This window comes from Aptenodytes patagonicus, chromosome 3 (assembly GCF_965638725.1).
Source record: "Aptenodytes patagonicus chromosome 3, bAptPat1.pri.cur, whole genome shotgun sequence".
Lineage (NCBI taxonomy): Eukaryota > Metazoa > Chordata > Aves > Sphenisciformes > Spheniscidae > Aptenodytes > Aptenodytes patagonicus.
This window is the reverse complement of record NC_134951.1, coordinates 30,028,181-30,047,992: the sequence shown is the minus strand read 5'-3', so window position 1 is coordinate 30,047,992 and position 19,812 is coordinate 30,028,181. Positions and strand designations below refer to the sequence as shown.

Below are 19,812 nucleotides of genomic sequence, written 5' to 3'. Positions count from 1 at the left end.
TCAACAGTCTGGCATGGCAGGCTCCTTCATTCTAGTATTAATAATTTTCCTTATAAGGAAGGAGAAAGAGCATACCAGAAAGCAAAGCTATACTACAAACTGGAACTTTAGCACGGGATGACAACTCCCAGGTCGCTGGGATAGCAGAAGAGAAACTCACAAATGAGAGAAGGTCTGAGGAAACATTATCTCAGCCATTCCAGGCAATCAAAATCAGCAGGACCTGTCTCATTTTGAACAGGGCTCTTGGCATTAAAACAACAGACACGTGTTCAACCACAGCACCAGAAATGAGTCCAAAGGAACAGTGCATATTGATCTGCTCTTGAAGAGTGCTGCTGCTGGCACGAGCTGCAATTCACCTATGCTAGGGTGCTCCCAATTTCAAAGGCCTCTACAGCATACTGGAATTAATCCAAGGAAGTCTGGCTCATTATCCAATATTCCAGTTCTACTTAGTACATCTGCCAGAGAGTCAAAAGATCTGAGCAAATTCACCACAACAGTTGAAGTTCTCTGTCGATGCATCATTTCCAAAGAGCAACCATCTCCTGACACAGTGGAAGATGTCATGTGCTCACTGAACTGTTTATATTTTACAAGCTGGTTGAACTACGCAGCATTGCCTAAATATGCAATCTTTGAAGCAGAGACTGGAAGGTTTTGTACACCTTTTGGACTACTTAAACCACAGAAGTGTTCTTCCCTTTTACCAACTATGTACCTTGCATAGCGAGTTCACCTGAGCAAGCTCCCCATCTTGACTGATTAGATGTCATTGAATTACTTCATTAATTTATTACTGCATCCCCTTGCAAGCACCCCTGCGGTGTAGCAATGTTATTAGGAATACTTTACAGATTGTTATTCCTTAATCTATACACTGATCAGAATGACATCTGAAGCCAAGTTCAGCATTAGATGACGAAAGGCACATAAGAAGCAAGGTGAGTTAAAAAAACAAAGGCAGGCTTTCTTCGTTCATCATGAGATCGAGTGGTAAATTGCTGTTACCATCAGGTTGTAACAGTCCACCAGCAAAGCAGTCCTCATTCATTAGAAATCTATGACTGACCCACTTCAGCCTGTAACGAGATACAGTAAAGTCCAAGAGACTCAATTTTACCCTAAGCCTCAGATTTGCAGAAGAGGCAGCATCACTCAAAGAGATCCGGTGACTTGGGCTGGAAAATATCCCTTCAGCCAATACAAGTGACAAAGTTATCAGTATGTGATGCAACTGTGGCAAAATCTTGCCTTTTACTGAGATACGATTAAACCTCTTGGACAAGGATCAGTGTCAGAACAGAAGGATATTAAGTGCCCAATCAGGTAATGTCTCAAGATACCAGCAAATCCCCAGTATAAGTGCAGACAAAAAAAAAAAAGTTTTCTAGATAAATTGATCATTGGAAAAAAAATCAAATAATTCTTAAAATAAAATTACAAGGAGGCTGAATAATGAATACTTTTCCTCAGACTGGTAAGTATTCCTTATGTCTGCTCTTGAAACTTGTAGACAACTTTTTGATGCAGTCATAAAAGACTGACAAAAACAAGGCATTAAAACACAACACCATATACAGAGATTTGAAGTTTGTCAACCTTTTTGAACATAGAGTAAACTAGATATTGGAGCTCTCCAAACAGCACAATTTGGCTCAAGAATGCTGGCATTCCCTCTGTAAGAACTCTGCTGTAGAAACAGATTTTTTCTTTAACAACACAATAAAAGACAAAATCACATTTTAAGATGATGATCAAAGGAAACAGAAGTGCAGAAAAATACATATTAGCCCTTGCTGTCATCATAAGGAGAACTGCTTACAGGTAGAATTAAATCTGACAAGGGACATCAAGGGCAACAAGAAAAGATTCTGTAGGTACATCAGGGATAAAAGGAAGACAAGGGAAAACGTGGGCCCTCTCCAGAATGAAATGGGAGACCCGGTTACCCAGGACACGGAGAAGGCGGAGGTACTCAATGACTTTTTTGCCTCGGTCTTCACTGGCAAGTGCTCGAGCCTCACTGCCCAAGCCACAGAAGGCAAAGACGGGGACTGGGAGAATGAAGAGCTGCCCACTGTGGGATAACATCAGGTTTGAGACCATCTAAGGCACCTGAAGGTGCACAAGTCCATGGGACCCGATGAGATCCATCCGCAGGTCCTGAAGGAACTGGCAGATGAAGTTGCAAAGCCACTATCCATCGTATCTGAGAAGTCATGGCAGTCCAGTGAAGTTCCCACTGACTGGAAAAGGGGAAACATAACCCCCATTTTTAAAAAGGGGAAAAAGGAAGAGCCGGGGAACTACAGGCCAGTCAGTCTCACCTCTGTGACTGGGAAGATCATGGAACAGATCCTCCTGGAAGCTACGCTAAGGCACATGGAGGACAGGGAGGTGATTCAAGACAGCCAGCATGGCTTCACCAAGGGCAAGTCCTGCCTGACTAACCTAGTGGGTGGTCAACGGCTCAGTGTCCAGATGGAGGTTGGTGACGAGTGGCATCTCGCAGGGGTCCGTATTGGGACTGGTACTGTTCAATATCTTCATCAATTACATGGACAGTGGGATCAAGTGCACCCTCAGCCAGTTTGCAGATGACACCAAGCTGAGTGGTGCGGTCAACATGCCAGAGGGACGGGATGCCATCCAGAGGGACCTGGACAAGCTCGAGAAGTGGGCCCCTGTGAACCTCATGAGGTTCAACAAGGCCAAGTGCAAGGTCCTGCACCTGGGTCGGGGCAACCCCTGGTATCAGTACAGGTTGGGGGATGGAGGGATTGAGAGCAGCCCTGCCAAGAGGGACTTGCGGGTCCTGGTGGATGAAAAGCTGGACATGAGCCAGCAATGTGCGCTCACAGCCCAGAAGGCCAACCGTATCCTGGGCTGCATCCAAAGAAGCGTGGCCAGCAGGTCGAGGGAGGGGATTCTGCCCCTCGGCTCTGCTCTGGTGAGACCCCACCTGGACAACCGCATCCAGCTCTGGAGCCCTCAGCATAAGAAAGACACGGACCTGTTGGAGCGGGTCCAGAAGAGGACCACAAAAATGATCAGAAGGATGGAACACATCTCCTGTGAAGAAAGGCTGAGAGAGTTGGGGTTGTTCAGCCTAGAGAAGAGAAGGCTTCAGGAAGATCTTATTGCAGCCTATCAGTACTTAAAGGGGGCTTATAAAAAAGATGGTGGCAAACTTTTGAGCAGGGCCTGTTGCGACAGGACAAGGGGGAATGGCTTTAAACTAAAGGGGGGTAGATTTAGACTAGATATAAGGAAGAAATTTTTTACGCTGAGGGTGGTGAAGCACTGGCACAGGTTGCCCAGAGAGGTGGTGGATGCCCCATCCCTGGAAACATTCAAGGTAAGGTTGGACGGGGCTCTGAGCAACCAGATCTAGTTGCAGATGTCCCTGCCCATGGCAGGGGGGTTGGACTAGATGACCTTTAGAGGTCCCTTCCAACCCAAACTATTCTGATTCTATATAAAGACCCTTTTATATTCTATCTTATGCACAGAGTGCACTGTACTCAAGACGTATTTGAACTCTAGACTGCAAATATGACAAGTCTTTCTGCATTCAATGACAGAAGAAAGCTTGCTTTAAAACACACAAGACTATTTTCCAAACTTTTTTCCTTTTTTTTTTTTTTTTTTAAATTCTGTTAATTCATCATTAATTAAAAGATGACTTGACTGCAGGGAAAGTGCAAACAGAAAAATAAAGCAGCTCTGCCAGACTGCTCTGAACTGTCTCAAGAGAAGTAACATACATCCCATTTTTTAGTGCCTGCTGTAAGATTCTAAAAACAGGGAAATAACTCTGATAACAAAATACAAGATAAAGCCCAACTACTGTAATTCATCTTAAAAAAAAAAAAAAAATCTTTCTTGTTTAAAAAAAAAATTTCCTCAGATTTTCACTAGTATTGCCCCAGTTCTCATGCCCCAAACCCAATTCCATTAAGTAGATGAATTAGAAAAAGAAAAAAAAAGGAATTTAAACAACAAAACTTATAATCATAGAATCGTTTAGGTTGGAGAAGACCTTTAAGATCATCGAGTCCAACTGTTAACCTAGCACTGCTAAGTCCACCACTAAACCATGTCCCTAAGCACCACATCTACATGTCTTCTAAATAGCTCCAGGGATGGTGACTCAACCACTTCCCTGGGCAGCCTCTTCCAATGCTTGACAACCCTTTCAGTGAAGAAATTTTTCCTAATATCCAAACTAAACCTCCCCTGGCGCAACGTGAGGCCATTTCCTCTTGTCCTATCGCTAGTTACTTGGGAGAAGAGACCAACACCCACCTCGCTACAACCTCCTTGCAGGTAGTTGTAGAGAGCAGTAAGGTCTCCCCTCAGCCTCCTCCTCTCCAGGCTCAACAACCCCAGTTCCCTCAGCCGCTCCTCAGAAGACTTGTTCTCCAGACCCTTCACCAACCTCGTTGCCCTTCTCTGGACACGCTCCAGCACCTCAACGTCATTCTTGGAGTGAGGGGCCCAAAATTGAACACAGTATTCAAGGTGCGGCCTCACCAGTGCCGAGTACAGGGGCACGATCACTTCCCTACTCCTGCTGGCCACACTATTTCTGATACAGGCCAGGATGCCACTGGCCTTCTTGGCCGCCTGGGCACACTGCCGGCTCATGTTCAGCCGGCTGTCAACCAACACCCCCAGGTCCTTTTCTGCTGGGCAGCTTTCCAGCCACTCTTCCCCAAGCCTGTAGCGCTGCATGGGGTTGTTGTGGCCAAAGTGCAGGACCCGGCACTTGGCCTTGTTGAATCTCATACAGTTGGCCTCGGCCCATCGATCCAGCCTGTCCAGGTCCCTCTGCAGAGCCTTCCTACCCTCGCGCAGATCAACACTCCCGCCCAACTTGGTGTCGCCTGCAAACTTACTGAGGGTGCACTCGATTCCCTCGTCCAGATCATTGATAAAGATATTGCCATAAAGACCACTAGCTTCTGTTCCCCCATGTACAGCAGGGAAGGGGGGAAGATTATTTGAGAGACGTTTTGTTTTTCTCCTTGTGTGAGTGGACTTAAGAAGGGACATAGGGAACAGGAAAAGCTCAGAGCACACCACATTATGCAGAATTCAGCTTCACAGCTAAATAGCATTGTATGTTTCAATATAAAATCAGAACCTCACCTTCCTTCAAGAAGTAGTAACCTCTATAATGTTGAAATACTTAAGCCCTATCATAGTAATTTAACTTTCCTAAATCAATATATTAAATTTCTGAAACATAAATTGTGCATAGCACAAATAATGTATAAAAGAGCTGTCCTGTCTTTATTCATGAGATTCAATAGATTTCAAAGACATGCGGCAGAATATTAAATCAATTCTGAAAGTAAAAATACATTTTTATTTACATCGTGCCTATGTGGTATATCAGCAGATTGCACATTTGATACAACATGCTGCTTTTCTGGATGACTGAATATGAAATATAGCCACGATTTGCTGGCTGAATATAGACAGATGGAATATGACAGCTATATGACGTTACAACAATTACATGGACATTATCAAAAGAGAAAGCAAAGTATACAGGATTCTGGGTTTCATTTTAGAAGTCAGTTTATATGATTACAGGAAATATGAACATTTAATAACATAATTTTAAAATATTCTTTCAAACAATTATATCAATATTAATAAACTATTCTATCAAAACTTTTCTGTTCAAAAAGCACAGGAACACAACTGAAAGAGACCTGCTATGTCATTCAGTTTGTCCTGGAAGGTAATAAAAAGATACGGATGAATAGATTTGCATCTCAAAAACAGTTAACCCCTGTCTCAGAACTTGGGCTAAATAGCCAAGGAGCTTAAATACATTACTGGTGGTGTGTGTGGCAACATACAGCAGGTATTTTTCAGCAGATGGCTATAAAGAGAGAGCTGTATGGTTAAGAATGTATTCAACTATTCGACAAGAGCCTGCTAAAGACCATATATAGTGACACTCAGATACTTCACAATTGCTGAACTTAGAAATTTGGCAACCAGATAGAGAAATCCATCTATTACTTTTCTTAAAATGTCATGGACTTACTTACTTGCTGCTGCTGTGATGGCTAATAAACAGAAACCTCTTCTGACAAGTAGACAGTCTTTCTACAGAGATAATAAAGTGCAAGTCTGACAAGTGGTTCGAGACTACAAAAGGAATCTTAGAAAATTAAAGATCTGGCTTTAACTTCCATTTTTATACATACAATTCTAAAAAGATACAGAAAAGATACACGTACAGAAAGAAAACGTGTGTTGCTGGGAATAAAACAAGTCACAAGAGACCAGATTATGATCTAAATTAGTTTTAGTACAGGAAAGATATTTATTGCTTTCATTCTTGTCAGTGCAAGAACCTTATCACTAACCTGCTCATACACTAGATTACTAAATACAGATTTCAGTGCCTAATATGTAACAATTATGAAAGCTGTTCCTATTTCTTTTCATGGTAGCTAGTACAGTTAAAAAACATCACTAAAATAATGCCAGCACTGTAATTAATGTCCTGCAAGAGAGATTATGTAGCTAGAGCTCTTCTCTGTCCCTAAGACATGCCATAGGCTGAAAGATCGTCCAAAATTTTCCCGTATATGTAAGTCAGATGATGAAAACTGAAAATCAAAAGTAAGGGCAGATACATTTTTAACAGGTTAAAAAAAAAAAGGCTGAACAAATTAAAGTACTTTAAAGTGAATAATCATAGGAAAATGCCACCAGAACTTTGGCTTCGCGACAAAGACTGGGGAATTCCAGTTTTAAAAGAACATAATTGAGAAATCTGGTAGCAACTGAAAAAGGGATTGTGTTTGGAGTGAAAGAGCACATATTTTTACCATAGCACTTATTACTGTGATTCCTAGAATATTTATGTGCCACACAATAACCTCCAAGTATATCATAGTCTAAAATTATTTTATGTTTTCTAGTTCGTCATCATCAGTTGTGGTCTATTTGAATTAACACCCATGAAACAAAAATATGGTGAAAAACAATGTTTTTATACCAGCTCCATTTCATTGAAGAAATACTGCTTTAAGATTTCGAATATATTACACAAAAATTAACCTTTTTTTTAATTCTAAGGGTTTTTTAAAAACAAAGTTTCTGTAACAAAAATACTGTCTTATGAAAAAAAGTTAACATATGAAATGACAATAGTGAAACAGATTCTTGTCAATATTCAGTAAGCTTAGATAACTGTAAGATACACTGATAAGCTGATTAGTAATTTAAGGCCTGAGAAAAGAAAGTTTCAGAGGGAAATACACAGAAGCATGACTGAGTTTAATATGCATCTACATTAGCTACAGGGCATAATTAAAACTACATCACTGTCTTAAATCTACATAATTATGTCCCAAAGACACTTTCTCTTTAGTATCGCTAACTTTACTGATAAACCAGAAAGGGCCTCAGGTTTAAAAGGTCAGGCAATATTGTTTTGAAGTAAAATACATCCTTACAAGTAAAAGGGTAAAAAAAGTCAGATTTTGGTTCGGTTTTATTCCTTCTAGTGCTCAGAACTCCAGATGTGGCAGGCAAAACAAAACTCTAATGCACACTGAAAGAAAACAGTACCAAGTGAAGTTGCAGATTATTCCCCCGCCAAAAGGTACAGGGAATTGATGCAGCATCTACCACTGGGGGCAGGGGGGGGAAGTGAACATGGCTAATTTTGGAAACACCAATAACTCCATTAATTGATACTAAAAAGCATCATTAATTCGGGGGGGGGGGGGGGGGGGGGGGGGGGGGCAGGAAGCATGCCTTTACCAGTGAATATTCTACCTGTAAATTTAAATACCACCCAAGTTAACTAGTTGAATTCAATAGCACAACATTATGCACCACTTACCATGTATTACTATTCTTACTCCAGTTTTTTAAACTTCTGAATATAGTTAAATCATGTGCAGGCTATATATACATATATATACACACACTATATATATATTCATTTATATTTATATAAAGTTCTAAGTTAACAGTACCTTTTCAGTGAGGATTACATACATTGCATATGGGCAGAAATGGTGAAAAACTGATTACTTTCATCTTATTTTGCTGAAGTAAGTGGTAGGACATTTTTACCGTGTATCACAAAGAACATCTATCTTATATTCACATCTGATTTCTCATCATCTGACTTCTTATATGTCAACTGGAGCTATGATGTGCTTCATTTACTTGCCTAATTTTGAAAAAAAAAAAGTAAAATGGACTATGAGAGAAAGAGCCACGGAACACATATCTATATTCTTTGTTTAATAAAGAGATCAGAGCAGCAATACCTACAAACTTGCACACATTTGCGTGAGTATTGTGAACAATGTAGACGTTACTGGTAAATCCCTTTGCAGCTAAGTCAGGATTCCCTATTTACAGGAAAGTAGAAATAGTATCAACTGCTTTGCAAAACTTGTATTATTAATCATATCATGCTGTAATGTCCACAAATACAACATGGCATGTTGTTTTAACGACAGCAATTCCATACTACTATTTAACTGTAAGTCCTAAGAAGAATCACTATCTGATGCAAACAACTTTAAACTATTTTGATTTGATCTCGCTATGCTTAATTAAATAGGAAGCAAACAGCTATCTCTAGATCTAACTAGATGAGCTAATTTTCTGCAGTCTTTCCACAATGATTGTGTCCACAACACTAACCAGAAGTAACATTTGTCAACGCTGATAGCGACTTCCCTTTAGCCATAGGCCAATATGTTTACAGGCATTGCTAATATTGTCTACATTTGATACAGTCAGTGAGGAATCTTATCCCAGCTCCTTCCTATGACTTAGCAGAATTTAACAGGACTCTGCAAGAAGTTACTCACGTTTGATCATACTTCTTGGAATACAATCAAATGCAGCCTCTGTGAGCATGCTTTCTCAGTCCTCTCACTTCCAGAATCCGTTACAGATCTCTTTCCTACTGCTTTGGTCAATAGGTATACAAAACAAATTGAAGAAATCAAACCACGCAGACCAGTATGTCAGTAATACGACAACAGTACTCATCTGAGCGTTTCAAAATTCTGAAGTGCTCCACAAAAGAAGGGAACAGAATGCTAGCAAGCATAAATGGATACGCACAGGACACGAAGGACAAATTCCCACCTATAAAACACAACTTTAAATAAAAATTACAATATATGATAGCAAGAATCTTGCATAGACTTAACACACTTACTGTGATATGCTTATTGCCAAAAATAACCCGATTTTAATGGCAACTGAAACTTATTTCCATTCAGCTGAAGAAGGATATTATGATTCCTTTGACTGAACTCCATGGCCAGACCACAGAGGTTTTGCAAGAAATTCCTAGGCTCAGCTCTAACCGTTCATATGGAACCAAATGGAGAAGAATAGTAGCTGTCCACAACGTAAGTCCTCAGGATTTTCAGTTACTCGAGTCCAACTCCTCACTGCTTCTTATTAGCAAATTACTATAGCCAAAGGAAAGAAAACAAAATCTTTTTCCAGCTACAACCAACAAGAAAGCTGTACTAATCCAGCTTGACTCAGATGCAACAACACCAATCCATGCATTTACAGCTTCAAGTCATGCTTTTAATTCTCATGCCTAGTTGTATAAATTTTGACTATAAAACAAATTCACTCGAAACACCTCTTCTGCATATATTAAAATACAAAACGAACTCCAGACTATCCTCTTCAGCTGAGATCACACCAGATAATCAAACTCAGCTGCCATCTCTCTTCACATGACTATCACCTTCAACAACAGTTATGTCCCATTTGAACAATGGACCTGTTAACCTCCAGGCTTCAATTTATATGCAAAAAAAAACATTAAGGAAGCTATATGAAAGGACTAGATCTCCTGATGATTGATTCACTGCCATAAAGCTGATTTCTGGAAACTAACATGACTATGGACATTTTTAACTTGGTGTTCAGTGTATCACTGTGGGAAAGGCTGTTCTACTCCTAACAACCGGCATCTTGGTTGAGTCACTTCACAGTTTTGCACAAATACTCTCATTTCATAGACCTGGATGTTCAGAGGAATGCCACAAAGGACTATAATACTAACAAAACAAACAAACAAAAAAAAAAAAAAACCAAACCCCAAAACCATACAAAAGAACTCAGGAATAGTGAAATCTGAAAGTCATTCTCTTTAGCCTTTGGGGTTGAAATTCAAATTAAATATTAATTTTTACTTCAAGCTTACAGGCCTAGGATGTACCGGGATCACCTACTGTCTTGATACTCCCACAACAATTGCACATTACTTTTTTCTTCAAACTTGCATTTAAAGAAAAGATTTAATGTAAATTCAATCGTAAGTTTGGGAATCAAAATGAGTCACGTAAATGAAAATGCATTTTCATGTTTCTTCTGACAATTAAATCACTTTTAGCCTGCTATTAAAGCAATTTCAAGAGCTAACCTTGTAGAATACAAAAAACATTTGGAAACATATCATAAAAGTATTTTGACTTTCTTTATGCTCAGTTATATTAGGTAAGCATAGCCTTTCAACATATAATAATGTTATGAATAGAATGTCATTTTGCCAATACAGAATAAAATTATTTACTCAAAATCTTTAAAATTCACTTGTTCTATCTCACAACAACTACAGTATGAAATGATAATTTCAAAAAAATGAGAGAAATACAGATAGTAAGTGGTTCTAGTGAAGCTAATTTTTGCAGTCACAGGTGGAAGGAAAAAATTCTATTTCATTTTATGATAAGTTTAACACAAAAAAATACAATTAATCAAGAACTTGACTACGGTGTCCCCTGATAACCAATGAAAGCAAGGGCAATATGCTTAACTATATTAATGCTTTGTTACGACGACATAGTCTTCCACCTCCACAGATTTCACAGGGATAAGATTTTACAGGTAATACATGCTGCAATTTTATTACATTTTTTTATATCCTAGAAGAGAGCAAACATTTTCTTAAAGTTCTGTAGTAGACTTTATACATCTCAGGAGAATTCAAGCCTAGCCATCTATTTGCATTACAGTACTACTGATGTACAATTAAAAAAAGATACAGATTAAAATGTTAGAGGAATTTCAATTATATTTATATCTTTATCTCTTAGATGTCAAATACTGTGGCTTGCTGTTCAACATGTCACTCTAGGCTGCAGATTTGTGAAGGTTAAATAATTCAAGAATAAAAGTAGCAAATTACATTCAATTAGAGAATTATAATTAAAAATGTGACAGAATAAAGATCTTTTCTGATTTATGAATCAAAATATGTTCCCCAAACAGTAGGCACCATTACCCAATATAAAGGGGACAAGTAAAAAAAGAATCTAGCTGCAAATCAACCCCCAAATCTCAAACAAATGAGAAGGTAAAATACTGAAACCAAATGTAACCAACTGACTGATAAAGAAAATATTCCTGGGGATTTAAGGTTGTTTTAAAGAACCACCACATCATCCATGCGTTATAAATTGCCCTGGGGATAGTTGTGTGTGCTTAAAAGCACTGCCCCGCAGATTATCAAGTGCCTATTTCTATTTTCACTTAAATATACGGGGGTTTTTAATAATATAATTGTGTAGACCTACAAAGCATTATAGCGTAGGCATGTCTAATTCACATCTATACGTTATAGTTATTTATTCCTTATGATCTTGTCTCCCTCTAGTGGCTGGCCCTCACAAAAATGTACTTCTACCTATATTCAGACCTGTATGCAGAATCATGGGATAATTCAGGCTGGAAAGGACCTCTGGAGGTCTCTAGTCCAAGCTCCCCCTCATGGAATTTCTGGCTGGCCCTGGTAGTGACATTCACCACTAGCTGTTTGCAATCAAGGTAAAGCCTCACACCTGAATCCAGATTCAAGGACCTCCTAAGATCATCTGGAAAAGAAATGGAAGAGCCAGGGAAATCAAATCACTGGAACTATCTCATTGGGATGTATCTTCACCCCAAAGTTTCATCACTTCTTAACAAAGCAGGAGATGTATTCCTTTGCATATTGATGCAGTATATGGCTGGAAAGTTGTCTGTCCTCAGTTTCATACATGATCATCATGTGTGGAAAAAACATCTAGAATATATTAATAATCAACTGAAGCTCAAAAGCTTCATTGTGAAGGGTTTGCTTCTTTACCAATCACAGACCCTGAGCAAGGTTAAGTCTGAGTAAATTTTCCTCCTCCTTCTTCCAGGAAAATGTCTGCCATGAGGACCTTCACTAGCAGGAAGGGATGAAGAGTCATACCTCAGACAGGAACCTCTGACAACTAGAAAACAATCTGCTCATTACTGCTTGTGATCAGCTGCTACAGAAAACAACAAGCCATATTAAACTACACTAAGATGATCTGGAAAACTAAGTCAGGAGGAATAAGAGGCTTCACTAGCCTGAATGCCACCACATCCGCTAGGAAAGAGTCCTAGAACACAGGGGCTAAAAAGCCATGTCTCGTTCTCAGTAAGAAGTCACAAAGACAAGAAAGCTGTTCTGTCATCAGGATAATTTTGTAAATATAGTAACACTTAAGTTTTGGAGATTTATTTAAAAAAAAACCAAACAAAACAAAACCAAAAAACTCTTGCACAATTATCAGATGCACTTCAGTAGCATATGCAACAATAATAAAAATCAGTGCAATATCAAATTGCAGTATCAAAGGAATTCTTTTTCAACACAGAAGTACACAACTAGCAACTGTCTCTTCTGTAAAAAGTGGTAAATAATCAGAGTACTAGAAGACAGCATTTCACACCACTGTGCACCAAATACTGCTAAGAAAAAGGATATATATCACAAGTATATATGTAGCAAAGGAAAGCAGAAAGTGATGGGTTGCCTTAAAGTCATCTATCTGTATCAAAACCTTGATTCCAGGCTATTAGCTAAAGAAGTAATTGAATAATGCCTTAAAGAAATTGATCCAGCTTTCATTCTTTCCTTTGTTCTAAACACCGCATCACCTTTCAAGTCTCCGATTTCACACAGACTCATCATACAAATAGATCTGAAAACAGTAACAGCCAAGTAACAATCACCGCTATAAGAAGATTTTATTTTCAACTACCAGAGCACTTTTACAACTGTAATATAATAATTTAATTCATCTTGATTCATCTTATTACTTTCTTGTTTCAAGGATTTTAAAAGCATACTGGAGTTACCCCCTTCTTTCTTGCGGCAAGGGGGAGTTATTTTTTAAGCAACAAGAACAGGATGTGAAAGAATCTATGGGAATTAGTATCTGTTCAGAGTAAGATTACTTTTTATAGAAAAAACAAACCAGCCTTAAAATAACACTGAGGTTATGAAGCCAACTGGCATAACCATTCAGTCAGAAATAACACATGTACCACCATTTGACAGTTGATCCTATCATCAGAACAACAATAATTTACCATTTAGGCATTCTTAGCCTAGCAATTTGCAGAGTACTTTTAATTACAGTGCCTAAAGAAAAAACCCTTTTATTTTGCACTCTGCATTTGTCTCTGTTGTGAACATGCCAGTACATAGAATCATAGAATCATAGAATCATTGAGGTTGGAAAAGACCTCTAAGATCATCGAGTCCAACCGTCAACCCAACACCACCAGGCCCACTAAACCATGTCCCTAAGCACCTCATCTACACGTCTTTTAAATACCTCCAGGGATGGGGACTCCACCACTTCCCTGGGCAGCCTGTTCCAATGTTTCACCACTCTTTCAGTAAAGACATTTTTCCTTACATCCAATCTAAACCTCCCCTGCCGCAACTTGAGGCCATTTCCTCTCGTCCTATCGCTAGTTGCTTCGGAGAAAAGACCAACACCCACCTCGCTACAACTTCCTTTCAGGTAGTTGTAGAGAGCGATGAGGTCTCCCCTCAGCCTCCTTTTCTCCAGGCTGAACAGTCCCAGTTCCCTCAGCCGCTCCTCATAAGACTTGTGCTCCAGACCCTTCACCAGCCTCGTTGCCCTTCTCTGGACACGCTCCAGCACCTCAACGTCCTTCTTGGAGTGAGGGGCCCAAAACTGAACACAGTATTCGAGGTGCGGCCTCACCAGGGCCGAGTACAGGGGCACAATCACTTCCCTACTCCTGCTGGCCACACTATTTCTGATACAGGCCAGGATGCCATTGGCCTTCTTGGCCGCCTGGGCACACTGCCGGCTCATGTTCAGCCGGCTGTCGACCAACACCCCCAGGTCCTTTTCCGCCAGGCAGCTTTCCAGCCACTCTTCCCCAAGCCTGTAGCGCTGCATGGGGTTGTTGTGGCCAAAGTGCAGGACCCGGCACTTGGCCTTGTTGAACCTCATACAGTTGGCCTGGGCCCATCCATCCAGCCTGTCCAGGTCCCTCTGCAGAGCCTTCCTACCCTCGAGCAGATCAACACTCCCACCCAACTTGGTGTCGTCTGCAAACTTACTGAGGGTGCACTCAATCCCCTCATCCAGATCATCAATAAAGATATTAAACAAGACCGGCCCCAGTACTGAGCCCTGGGGAACACCGCTCGTGACCGGCCGCCAACTGGATGTAACTCCATTCACCACAACTCTCTGGGCCCGGCCGTCCAGCCAGTTTTTGACCCAGCACAGAGTCCACCTGTCTAAGCCGTGAGCCGCCAGCTTCTCTAGGAGAATGCTGTGGGAGATGGTGTCAAAGGCCTTGCTGAAGTCCAGGTAGACCACATCCACAGCCTTTCCCTCATCCACTAGGCGGGTCACCTGGTCATAGAAGGAGATCAGGTTGGTCAAGCAGGATCTGCCTCTCATGAACCCGTGCTGGCTAGGCCGGATCTCCTGGTTGTCCCGCTCATGCCTTGTGAGCGCCCTCAAGATGAGCCGCTCCATAATCTTCCCCGGCACCGAGGTCAGGCTGACAGGCCTGTAGTTCCCCGGATCCTCCTTCCGGCCCTTCTTGTGGATGGGCGTCACATTGGCAAGCCTCCAGTCTTCCGGGACCTCCCCCGTTAACCAGGACTGCTGATAAATGATGGAGAGCGGCTTGGCGAGCACCTCCGCCAGCTCCCTCAGCACTCTCGGGTGGATCCCATCTGGCCCCATAGACTTGTGAGTGTCCAGGTGGCATAGCAGGTCATTGACTGCTTCCTCCTGGATTACGGGGGGTTCATCCTGCTCGCCGTCCCCGTCTTCCAGCTCGGGGGGCCGAGTACCCTGAGGATAACTGACCTGCCTGTTAAAGACTGAGGCAAAGAAGGCATTGAGTACCTCAGCCTTTTCCTCATCCTCAGTGACAATGTTCCCCCTTGCATCCAATAAGGGATGGAGATTCTCCCTGGCTCTCTTCTTGTCATTAATATATTTGTAAAAACTTTTTTTGTTGTCTTTAACGACAGCGGCCAGATTGCGTTCTAGCTGGGCTTTTGCCTTTCTCATTTCCTCTCTGCACGACCTAACGAGATCCCTGTACTCTTCTTGAGTCGCCTGCCCCTTCTTCCACAAGCGGTAAACTCTCCTTTTTTTCCTGAGTCCCAGCAAGAGCTCCCCGTTCAGCCAGGCCGGTCGTCTTCCCCGCCCATTGATCATTCCCCCCCCAACAGAGCATCTCTACCAGTTTCAGTGCTTTCTTTGTAGGCACTACTTGATTCCCCACCCACACCCACACCCAAATTCACGGTTTCACACTTCATTTACCACATACTTTTGCGCTGGTTTTGGCTGGGATAGAGTTAATTTTCTTCACAGTAGCTAGTATGGGGCTCTGCTTTGGATTTGTGCTGGAAACAGTGTTGATAATACAGGGATGTTTTGGTTATTGCTGAGCAGTGCTTACACAGAGTCAAGGCCTTTTCTGCTTCTCACACCACCCCACCAGCGAGTAGGCCGGGGGTGCACAAGAAGTTGGGAGGGGACACAGCCGGGACAGCTGACCCCAACTGATGAATATTCCATACCATATGATGTCATGCTCAGCATATAAAGCTGGGGGAAGAAGAAGGAAGGGGGGGACGTTCGGAGTGATGGCGTTTTGTCTTCCCAAGTAACCATTACACGTGATGGAGCCCTGCTTTCCTGGAGATGGCTGAACACCTGCCTGCTGATGGGAAGTAGTGAATGAATTCCTTGTTTTACTTTGCTTGTGTGTGCAGCTTTTGCTTTACCTATTAAACTGTCCTTATCTCAACCCGTGAGTTTTCTCACTTTTACCCTTCCAATTCTCTCCCCCATCCAAATATGGGGGAAGTGAGCAAGCGGCTGGGTGGTACTTAGTTGCCGGCTGGGGCAAACCACAACTTCACAGATTCCTCTCTAAAGGTAAAATATTGTTTCTTAAAAACTTTTCTACAGTGTTGTTATCAATGAGCCCTGGGGTATGTCCACATCAGTGATTCGGAGCACAGGAGGAGTTCTTTTCGGTGCCTATGCTTAGCCTGGTGGTAGGCACTCCAGTGCGCCGCTGATGAGTCCAAGGTAACTTCCTTCCTGCTGAAGACTGAAGTTGTGTGCCAAGAATTCTTAGGATTGAGAACTGGCATAAATGTTGCAGCCACTAAAGACAAATGTGAACTCACAGCTTTGAAACCATAACCATTTGCAGCAAATTGAACACTCCCTCTTTGCAATACAACAGTCAGTAATGAATAATTAACCTTAGCCTTTAGCAAGTATCATGCATGTATCTTCACAATGCTCCAGTAAGACGAAACAGTATAATTATCTCTGCTCTACAGGAAAGGAACAACCGCATGAGTGTCAGAAAATAAAAATCTCAAAAGAAGAAAGTACCAATAAGAATTGTATTAATCTTCATTTTTTCAGGACATTAAACATTATATGACATTTTACTGTGAAAAACCACAGGCCATTGACTTCAGTTACAGGTGTGAAAAATCAGCTTTTTTTACCCCAGTCTGAAGTTGGTTATCTAGAACTTGAGAAGAAGAATGAAAATTACATGGAAATAGCAGCCTGCTTGTGAAAAATGCAGTAACTACAACCCCTTGCTTCATTCAAATATGCTTTCTAACTTTTGAAGCTAAACACAGGATCATAAAACTTCATTTATTTCTAGAGCCTATCAAGAGAGATGCTATAGTAGAAAGTGATTGAAAACAGGATCCAAGGTGTATACATGTCTTCATACATGTGCACACACCTAGGGTCAAAGCACAAGTAGGTGGAATCGGACCTCTTCACACAATATTTTTTTAAAACAGAAATAATAAATGTATATATTTACATTGTTATTGTTTCTGATAGCTTGTTTTTATTCTTTCAATTTCCTTTAAGCACAGGAAATTGCAGCTGAAAAGTCTGTATTTTCCTGAATTCAACTAGTAATTAGTCGGCATTCAACTGCAAAATTTAAGTTATTACCTCTCTTCAAATCCTTTCTTGAAACCTTTGTAAGGGAATGCATTTTGGATTTCTTTTTTAACAAAATACATCTCTCTTCTTAGATCATATCCCATTTAAGGAGCTAGATTTACAGAGGTTTAGGTACTCATCCAAATCATACCTTCAAATCCCTTTCCCCTTCCCAAAAGATGTGCAGACCAGTTGATCTATCTTCTGGGACTTGAAAGAGACATCAGTATCATAATTCATTGTAGCCAGCATTACTTTTTACCCAGTATCTTGTATAAATAGCCATGTCTCAGAGAACCTAAGCTAATGTCCTGGTTTCAGCAGGGGTAGAGTTAATTTCCTTCCTAGTACCTGGGACAATGCTGTGTTTTGGATTTAAGATGAGGACAAAGTTGATAACGTACCCATGTTTTAGTTGTTGCCAGGTAATGCTTACACTAGCCAAGGACTTTAATCAAGTGGTTAAAGATTGGAACAGGCTGCCCAGGGAAGTGGTTGAGTCACCATCCCTGGGGGTATTTAAAAGACGTGTAGATGCGGCGCTTAGGGACACGGTTTAGTGGGCATGGTGGTGTTGGGTTGTCGGTTGGACTCGATGATCTTAGAGGTCTTTTCCAACCTTAATGATTCTGTGATTCTATGACTTTTTAGTTTCCCATGCTCTACCAACTGAGAAGGCTGGAGGTGCACAAGAAGCTAGGAGGGGGGCACAGCCAAACTGGCCAAAGGGACATTCCATACCATGTGACGTCATGCTCAGTACATAAACTGGGGAAAGCTGGGGCCGCTGCTCGGGGACTGGCTGGGCATCGGTCGGCGGGTGGTGAGCAATTGTACTGTGCATCACTTGCTTTGTGTATTATTATTATATTATTATTATTATTATCATTTTATTTCAATTATTAAACTGTTTTTATCTCAACCCATGAGTTTTTCTCACTTGTGCTCTTCCAATTCTCTCCCCCATCCCACTGGGGGGGAGGGGGAGGAGTGAGCGAGTGGCTGCGTGGTGCTTAGTTGTCGACTGAGGTTAAACCATGACAGCTAACAAAAGATTGTCTACCAAACACTTCAAAATACTTCATAGTACTCTGGAAAGCTGAGATTTCACAATATTAAATGCAAGGTATCACAATCCAAACAAAACTGACATAAGGTCTGAAACATCAGCTCTAACATACCACAGGCCAGGCAGAGACGGGTGAGAGAGGAAGCTTGCTTGATTCTACCTAGGCTGTTCAAGGTAAGGAGCAGGTTACAAACCTCTAAAAATTAGCTTACATTTTTCATGCTCTCAGAGACACAGCACATGTATGTTATCCTTTCCTCACTCATACTCTCAAAAATATTAGCAAGGATTAGGCCAATGACTAATATGTCCATAATACTGCCCATTGCACTGAACAGCATTTTCTCACTATTTCCTTGAACATATTCTTCTATCTTTATTCACCTCCAGTTTCTTCTTTTATTCTTAGACTGTAAATTTGCTAAGGCAAGCTCACCTCACACACAGCTGTCCAATTAATTTTTTTTTTTAATTACCAACAAAAAAGGCTAACCTTGCCTTTCAGATAGTACTGTTTGTGGTCACTTACCTGCTTGGTGAATTCATTTAGTCACATAGTACCTGTATTTCATAAAGGACATTGGTTTCCTAGTGATTTAGTGGTAAAGTAAGATTTTTCTAGTCCTCATCTATAAAAAGCCTCTTTGTGGCTTGCCCTTTTTCCCCATTCTTCAGAAGAATGACCAACAAAATGAATAAAATCATAAGAAAAGAGAGAAAAAAAAAAACCACCTTTAAAAGACATTACTGTGCCTTTTGCCAAATTATCTACTTTAACAAGCATCTATTAAAATATGTAGCACAATGTACACATTAACTACATCCTCACATTCACATATTTAGATATTTTTCATCTGTTGAATTACCTTGTCTGCATCTACTTTTCCTCTGATAAATTCTTTCTTCCAAAATTCCAGTGCCTGTTCCAGAGTCAGGCCGATGCCTTTTAAGAACAGTCCATATTGCATACGACCTCCGTGACGGAGATGATGGTTATCACGTAGGGCTTTGTGCAACTGGCGCATGCAAAGAGGGAATGATTTCACAGAAAGCTGTCAAGAGAAAAAATTGTGTTTAAGGCATACTGATCATTTAATTTGTAGGATATATGCTTATTGTGATTATTAATTAGTTCCACTTGAAAATGCCAATGGCTGGAAGAAAAGATACGCATGTGCAGAGCACCTTGGGACTGATGATAACACAAGCGTGTCTGTAAGCCATCAAATCCAATAGCCATCTCAAGAACAGAGTAATACAGGTAGTAGTATCAGACTATCTTCAGCTACAAAGTAACACAGGTTTAATTGCTGTCAGGAAAAATATATCCGCAGTTCCATTACAATGTTTCTTGCTTCTTCCTTATTTTAGCTTCTGGAATGGCAAGGTGACTTTTGT

At 40.8% G+C, this 19,812-nt stretch overlaps 1 protein-coding gene across 2 annotated transcripts in view; it reads right to left on the bottom strand.

Moving 5' to 3' along the window:
• The window catches only part of PRIM2 (DNA primase subunit 2), a 132,664-nt gene that overhangs the window by 31,561 nt on the left and 81,291 nt on the right, over positions 1-19,812 (bottom strand). For both annotated transcript variants that reach the window (XM_076335444.1, XM_076335445.1), the window contains one exon: positions 19,281-19,466. In XM_076335444.1, coding sequence (XP_076191559.1) covers positions 19,281-19,466 — 186 coding nt within the window. The remainder of the gene's footprint in view (positions 1-19,280; positions 19,467-19,812) is intronic.